The 8,295-nt window shown below is 47.5% G+C and overlaps 1 protein-coding gene across 1 annotated transcript; it reads right to left on the bottom strand.

Moving 5' to 3' along the window:
- Positions 1 to 1,475: 1,475 nt before the first annotated feature.
- LOC144154918 (uncharacterized) lies at positions 1,476 to 7,649 on the bottom strand. The gene has a single exon (XM_077686034.1). It carries the CDS (start codon positions 7,373 to 7,375, stop codon positions 5,345 to 5,347), a length of 2,031 nt encoding a protein of 676 aa, XP_077542160.1. The 5' UTR covers positions 7,376 to 7,649; the 3' UTR covers positions 1,476 to 5,344.
- Positions 7,650 to 8,295: the final 646 nt, after the last annotated feature.

The raw sequence follows: 8,295 nt of genomic DNA, 5'->3' as shown, positions 1-8,295 counted from the left end.
GGACAAGATGCAAACAGCTGATATGATGATGATGTTTGAATGTTAATGGCGCAAGGCCAGCTAGGGCAAAGAGCGCCAAGAAAGTGTTTTGATGAATAGGTGACAACTAAAATTGGTTAGAGGGAACACAAATAATATCAATTAACGACTATGAGCACGGCTGGTGTAAAGGGCCAGGGTGAAGACCAAGAGTGATTAAAAGATAAATAAGGTGGCTGGTGTACAGGACCAGGGGTAAAACTATGGGTGGTAGGAGATGAGCTGTAAGAAGTGAACTTCTGACAGAAACTTAAAAGTGCGCTGAACAGAAAACATGGCATCATCTCCTAAAAAGTATGACGGATGTAATGGAATATGTTGTCTGTAGAGTTCTCTGAAGTGTTTGCGTCGTGTAATCTCGAGTGCCTTGCATTGAATGAGGATGTGCATCACGGATAGGCCCTCCCCACACCTGCTACAAAGGGGTCTTGTCGATCCCGTTAGCAGGTGCGAGTGTGTTACATGTGTATGGCCTATCCGTAACCTAGCTAAGGTAACTTCAATGTGCCTGTTGTGCGAGTCAGTAGTGTCTTGTCCCAAGTGTGGTTTTATTACGTGTAGTTTGTTGTCTGTCTCTTCGCTCCAGTCTGCTTGCCAAGTTTTACGGAGTTGTCTAATGTGTGGCCATGTCTAGTGTGTTTCGGAGTGCAGCATTGGCGGCCATTTCATCCGCCACTTCATTTCCGCCAATGCCAGAGTGGCCTGGCACCCAACACACAGTCACCCCAAGAACCCCTTGGAGAACATTCATTACCGTAAGGGACACACTAACGACAGCCATGACAAAACACGTAAGCACATTCTGGTGCACACAATAAAACTGAGAACTTCTTGTGAACAGAACTTCACAGCAAAGAGTTCAGACAATACAAATTCCAGAGACTTCAAGGTATTGGGACACCTTCAACTTCAAGATAGCTTAGTCAACTCCAGTTCGTTTGATGATCAAAAATAAAATTAAAGGTCAACAAAGATTACCACCTTACCACTTCAACAAAAAATTGACCAACACCCACTAAATAAATCATGTTTATGCAAAGCTAGTGCATTGTCTGTGTAGGTACCCAGCTCATCACAGCACTTGCCTTTTCACTGGATAACATCAGCTCTGCACTTCTTGCTTTCTTGCGAACAATGGTGCCGCAGCAATTTCTGGAAGCCTTCCTTCAGAAACGCCATGTTTGTGGAAGCAATAACACAGAAGGGCAGGCGACTTTGGCATCAAGAGAATCTGTACTTAACAGATCACGGCAACACAAGACAAGTGTGTCCTCAAGGCATACGCACCGCACCCTTGAATATTTTAAAGGCATTATGAAAGCACACCGAGCATTAGAAGAGGCAGCTAGCAAAATGCCCATGACATGTTAAGTAAACAAGGTAGCTACTAAAAAATACCAGGCATATTCCTGATATCACACTAAGTGCGCAACAAGTTCGTTTAAAGGAAAATATAGTTTTTATTGAACTGTATGCACGCAGTACAAAGTGCTATATTACAGGGACTTGCTGCTAATATAGCAGTTATGTAAGAAGTGATTCTGAGACTCCAAAACTTTGAACACGCAAACAAACCTTCACTTGAGCTGAAATGCTGACAAGCAAATAAAATTCGTCCACAGTGGGCTGGACAGTTTTGTTCAGTGCTGCAGAATTCAATACATACATTTAAAGACACCATTGAATAAAGTACAATATGCTCAGATGCACAAGCCGACACATGGTAAAAAACGGTGAATGATGATTATGTTCAGATGCTGCATTTGTGCTCTTTTACACTCAAAATGGTATGCTGGCCAGAACTGCGTGTGGCAGCTGAACTGCTGGAAGTTGGTACATCACGGCCACCCCAGATACACACATCAATGTATTTGCCATCTTCAAAACACATTGCAGCGAGTTCTGCTTTGATTTAGACAAACCTTAAACGTTATCTCCCCCAAGAGACACAAATATCCCAACAGACAAATTCGTAAAGGAGCCTCAAGAACAAGACAAAAAGAAAAGCAGCTACAAAAGCTTTGATTTTACAAACATAAGGCCATCTCCCCCAGGGGTGACAGATACAGGAAACGCTTCCAATGACAAAAGAACCATAATTCATTTCACAAGCTGTGCGCAAGCACAGTGTATGCTACACTGTTCTCAACAATCTGCCTAGCGAGCGAGTCTAACTTGCCGTGATATTCCAGGGTGGTCGGCTAAAGAAAAACACTAGGCATTGGAGCTTTGCAATTGCACCTGCCCAGAGGAGGGACGGAAATGTCCTTCTAAGGCCCCAACACCTACACACACACATTTTTCTCAAGCCGGCCACCATAGAACGTCACAATGGGAAGATTGTTGAGAACAGTGTAGCATCCACAGCGCTTTGAGCTGCTTGCAGAATGAACCATACAGCTCCGACATGGGAACAAACAACAGGAACTATAAATGCGCAGCATTGCAAAAAGTCCTAATAGCACAATCAAATGTTTGACAACCTAAAACTTAGGTAAGGTCATTTCTGGTACTTTTCTTGTAACGTAATCAGGTCAAACTCATGACTGGCAAAGAAAAAAAATATCCTGGTAAAAGTGGTTCACTTCGAGTAGCAGTGATATTGTACTGCTCAAGTGACACAAACCTGCCTCTGCACCTGGCACGAGAAGCTCATACATTAAAAGCAGTGAGCACATGACTCGACAATTGTTAAAGGGGCCCAACTGCAATGCAAACACAACAGCCAATTAGATAATTTAAAAACGTATAATTTATTAAAGATAATTTAAAAACCTGGACTCATCTAGAAAAAAAAAAAAAAAGACATTTCGACATGTGCAGCACGCGAGCACAGAAAAGGTTGGTGTTCTTTCCTTAAAGGGTGCGATGAAAACATGTAGTGAATTTACAATGCATGACTGAAATCTAGGGTTCTCACAGAGTGCTTTCGAGAGTTCATAGGGTACTTTCACAAACTTCAACCCAAACTTTTTTTCTTCTGACTTCAAAACATCAGTTGAAAGATAGTAACCCAATTATTAGCATCAGGTAAGAATTTAGCTCTAATGAGACTAAAAAAAAAAAAAAAAACCCGCCCAAAGGTAAGAACTCATGCTGCACAGTTGACCCGATTGCAAGAGTTGCACGAGATCTGGGCCAGTGCTCTGCAGGATGCTTCATGGTTGCAGAGAGAGGCAGAAATCGGAAAGCTTTAGGCAAGCACATCTGCACTCAGACCAGCTAGCACGCAACCCACAAACATGTTGGGCTAAAGCATTAATTTCAACCACTGCCATACACAACTCTGCTAACGGCACATCAACAAGATAGCCTCACACTATGTTTAGTGGGCACTTGTGGGAACCATCATGCCCTTTCTTGATGGTACACTTGAATTCACAAACCCAAAACCCAGATATACTAAACAGATAATGTCACCTCCTGAGTCAGCAACGTAGCAACTAGCTGATGGGAACGTTGATAGGCTGAAAACAGTCCAGTACCATATGTCAAAAGAAAGCAGCCATGATAATGGCTGCAAGCACTACAGGCTGGTGTACATCGTATGACTGTCAGATACATCAGAACATGTTGCATGCAGTAAAGCACGCTACCAATTTGTACTTGGAAGAAAGATTGCTCCTCGGGCAATACAGAATTTTTTTAACTGCCCCAAACACGCTGCAGGAAAGGGCTGAACTGCAAATTTGTGCAACACTGCCACTTTAAATACACACATCAATGTGTTTGCAATCTTCTAATGCCAAACACATTGCAGTGTGTTCGGCTTCGATTTTGACAAAATCGCCTCCCAGACACAAGTACCCCAACAACAAAAGAATCAATGAAACAGAGAACCGAAGACAACACCCCCACCCCTTTCTCCCTCAAAAAAAAAAAAAAAAAAGAAAGAGAGAGAGAAAGAGAAAAAAAAAACAGCAGCAGCTACAAAAGCTTCAGTTTTACAGACATGAGGTGATCGCCCCTAGGAGAGACAAATACACGGGATGCTCCTAGTAAACTAGAACCTCCAACATAGTAACAAAACCATGGAAACCATAAACGCACAATGTTGCACGACACTTAAGATGATCAATGTTTGACATACTGAAACTTAAGTGGATTTTTGGTAATTTTCTCGCAAAGTAATCAAGTCAAACTCATGACAAGGAAAAAAAGAATGTGTTCTGGTTGTAGTGCAGCAGTTCGACTAGCTGTGATATTGTACTGCTCAAATGACACAAGCCTGCCGCTGCATCTGGCACAACAAGCTTGTGCATTAAAAGCAGTGTGCCTGACCCTCTTTAACTTAACTTGACCATTTTCACAGGCACACAACTGCCATGCAAGAAGCACAGCCAATGAGGCAACTAAAAAACATGATACGCACTGCACCCGTGAACAAGAAAAAAAGAAAAGGGCTAGACATTTCAACACGTGCATCTTGCACGCACAGAAAAAGTCGAAGTGTTGTTTCATTTCAGGATGCAACGAGTTTGTTTCAAATCCAGGGTACTTTCCCCAACTTCAACCCCAACACTTTTTTTCCAATTATCAGTTTCCTAACGTCCGTTGAGAGACGGTGACCTAATTACTAGCATCAAGTAAGAATTTAGCTCTAATGACAGGACAAACAAACAAACAAACAAACAAAAAAACAAAGGTAAGCATTGATGCAGAGTTTGACCCAATTGCACGAGCTGCACAAGATTTGGGCCAGTGCTCCGTGGGATGCTTCACGGTTGCACAGACAGGCAAAAATTGGAAAGCTTTAGCTAGCACGCAACCCTGAAATGCGTCGAGCTAAAGCATTGATTTCAGCCACTCCCATACCCAACTCTGCCAACGGCACATCAACAAGACAACCTTGCACTGTTTAGAGGGCATTTGTGGAAGTCATCTTGCCCTTTCTTAATGCTACACTTGAATTCACAAACCCAAATCGTCACTGAATTAACATCTCCCAGATCAGCAATGTGATGGAACTAGCTGATGGAACCATTCTGGGCTACCAAAACAACCCAACAGCAAATTAAAAAAAAAAGCACCCACAAAAACGACAAAAAATATGTCAGACTGGATATTGTATGACTTCACCAGGTTGATTAGAACATGTTGCACGTAGTGCAGTGTGCTACCCATATGTAATTGGAAGAAAGAATGCTCCTGGGCCAATGTAACATTTTCAACAGACACTGCAAGACAACCCTCCCCCCCCTTCCTGCTGAGAACATAGAACAAAAGTGGACCAGCATGTGGCCAACATGGCCCAATAAAGGTAATGCTGCAGTGAACCCGCAAGGTCCCTGGGTCCCTGGATCAGTCACATAGAAACATGGAAGTGTCGAAGAGCAAGGCTTTTCATCTCCTCAGTTATCCTAGGCGAGATCTGCCAGACACTAGGAAGTTGGTCAACCAACTCTTGCTTCACCCGCACCACTGATGATGTTGCCTTTGGCGAGGTTTGAATGGCAGTTGGCAATGGTGGTGCAGATGCCACAGTTGCCTTTGGTGGAGGAGACGAGATGTTTAGCTTTGTCGGCAGAGAAGGGACGGCCAGCTTCAGTGGGGTAGGTGCAGACAAGGCCGGCTTCTGCTGCGATGAAGCCTGAGCTGGCTTCTGTTGAGAGGATGACGCTAGATGCTGCAGCGACGAAGCCCGAGCTGGCTTCTGTTGTGAGGATGATGGTAGATGCTGTGGTGACGAAGCCGGAGCTGGCTTCTGTGGCAAGGATGCCTGGGCTGGCTTCTGTGGCAAGGACGCCTGGGCTGGCTTCTGGGGCGAAGACGCCTGGGCTGGCTTCTGGGGCGAGGACACCTGAGCTGGCTTCTGGGGCGAGGACACCTGAGCTGGCTTCTGGGGCGAGGACACCTGAGCTGGCTTCTGGGGTGAGGACACCTGAGCTGGCATCTGGGGTGATGAAGACTGACCTGGCTTCTGTGGTGACGACACCTGAGATGGGTTCTGGGGTGACGAAGCTTGGGATGGCTTGTGCGGTGACAATGCTAGAGATTGTTTCTGGGCCGAGGACGACACATCCGGCTGCTGCGGCGACGAAGACGCATCCAGCTTCTGCGGCAACGAAGACACATCAGGCTTCTGCGGCGACGAGGGACGGGTCGCATTCCGGGGCGAAGAAGCAGGGGAAAGGGACGGCTTTGGTGGAGAAGAGGAAGACTGCGCCACTTTTTGAGGTGAAGCCAGGATCGAACCCGCCACTGACGCAGCTGGCACAAGTGAGACGGCAGGCTTCGTTGGAGCCGACGGCACGGCCGGCTTCCGCGGCGTCGACACCACAGGTGACACGGCCCGCCTCGGAGGTGGAGACGCCGTCTTCTGTGGCGATGAAACGAGCGCAGGCGACGATGAGGCAGGCTCTGGCGGCTCGGTCTTCACTGTAGGGCGCTTGTCAGACGCCGGAGTAGCAGCACTGGCTTTGGCTTTCTTCACGTCCGCCTTTGAAGGGGTCAGAGATGTCACCGAGTAGCTGCGTCCACTGCGTAGCGAGCGCCTAACTTCCGTCGACACCTGGCCGCCCTCGGCCTGCGATTCGGAACGCTCCTCTTTAACAGTCGAGGCCGACTGCTGTGGAGGCTGCTCACTCTGTGATCGGGGACTCTCTGCTTTGAGCTTCTTGGCCGACGGTTGTGGCGGCTCCGGTTTGAGCTGCTTGGACGACGGCTGAGGTGGCTCCACCTTGAGCTTCTTGGCCGACGGTTGAGGTGGCTCCACCTTGAGCTTCTTGGCCGACGGTTGAGGTGGCTCCACCTTGAGCTTCTTGGCCGACGGTTGAGGTGGCTTTGCTTTGAGCTTCTTGGCCGACGGTTGAGGTGTCTCCGCTTTGAGCTTCTTAGCCGACGGTTGAAGTGGCGCCGCTTTGGGCTTCTTGGCCGACGGTTGAGGTGGCTCCGCTTTGGGCTTCTTGGCCGACGGTTGAGGTGGCTCCGCTTTGAGCTTCTTGGCCGACGGTTGAGGTGGCTCCGTTTTGAGCTTCTTGGCCGACGGTTGAGGCGGCTCCGCTTTGAGCTTCTTGGCCGACGGTTGAGGTGGCTGTTCGAGGTGGTCTGCGGATGATTTCTTTCTAGATCTACGCCGAGTTTGATTCGGCGGCGCCGCGTCCGCTTTCGAAGGCTGTGGCTGCAGAGTGGAACCTGCCGAAGCTGCCGATACCATGAGAGCAGCGTCGATACGAGACTTCATGGTGCTCAGGCTGAGCTTTGGCTCGTTGGCGCCGAGGCTGAGCGTCGTCGCGTTTGGCCCCTTCACGAGTCCGTTGACGACTTCCTTGATCAGCGTGACGCCCTTTGCGTTGAACATAGTCGGTGGCACGGCGTCAGAACCTGACGAGCCCATGCCGAGGGAATAGGCCTTCGAAACGCCGGCTGAAGGCGCCAAGACTGCTGCCGTAAGGCGGGACCGCAAGATGGCCAACTGGCCCAATTAGAGCTCGCAAATATTGCACTGGACAATAATATGCTAGTCGGCTTGATAGTGGGCAGTCGCAACCGTCACAAACGAAGGGGAAAAAACGCGGTCGCTACCGCTGAACTACTGGAGCTGTTATTGCGCGACGCCGACGTCAGAGGCACACAGCATCGTTCTTGCCATGGTTCTCGCGCATCTCAGATTGGCGCAATGCATTATGGGGAAGAAAAATGGCGGTTGTATTGCTTGTGTTTTTTTTTTCTTTGTTTTTCTAACGAGTAACAAACTCTTCGATTTGTCATTTTGGACTGCTCGAAAGTAGTCTGAAGATTGCGTTTGCAATAAATATTTCAAGCGCTTGTGCATTGTGTCGGGCAGGGTGTCTTTACTCGCACGTCTTGTGCGAACAATGCTTATTTTGGATTCGCACGTGTTGTGCGAACAAGTTTTATTTCGAGCTTGCACGCCACGTGCGCTTCCATTTCTCATCGCACACTCTATGACGTCACCAATGTCACGACGCCACTTGCGGCTCTTCGCCCGTGGACTTGTTGGTTAATAAATGGTACAGTCAAGTTAGCAGTTTATCACTAATGTGACCTATGGCTAGGGTGACGAGACGTGCCGTTTTTGGACGGAGAAGTCCCGCTTTTGAGGTCCGCTTTGGCCGTCTTGTCCCGTACTCGCAGGACTGCATAGTTTCAAAATTAACGCCAAGCAAGTTGATCAAACCAACACTCTGTGGACTCGTATATATTACAAATAGACTTCAAGTAAGTACTTCGAAATATTTTACCGAGACAGTAACATTAGGTTTTCTTGGCGAAGAGGCATTAATTATTCCACCA

The sequence above is a fragment of the Haemaphysalis longicornis genome, unplaced genomic scaffold, assembly GCF_048455015.1.
Source record: "Haemaphysalis longicornis isolate Haplotype H1 unplaced genomic scaffold, Haemaphysalis longicornis Haplotype H1 scaffold_1, whole genome shotgun sequence".
In the NCBI taxonomy this organism is placed as follows: Eukaryota; Metazoa; Arthropoda; class Arachnida; order Ixodida; family Ixodidae; genus Haemaphysalis; species Haemaphysalis longicornis.
Note: the sequence above shows the minus strand (reverse complement) of the source record. Positions and strands in the feature narration are given on the sequence as shown.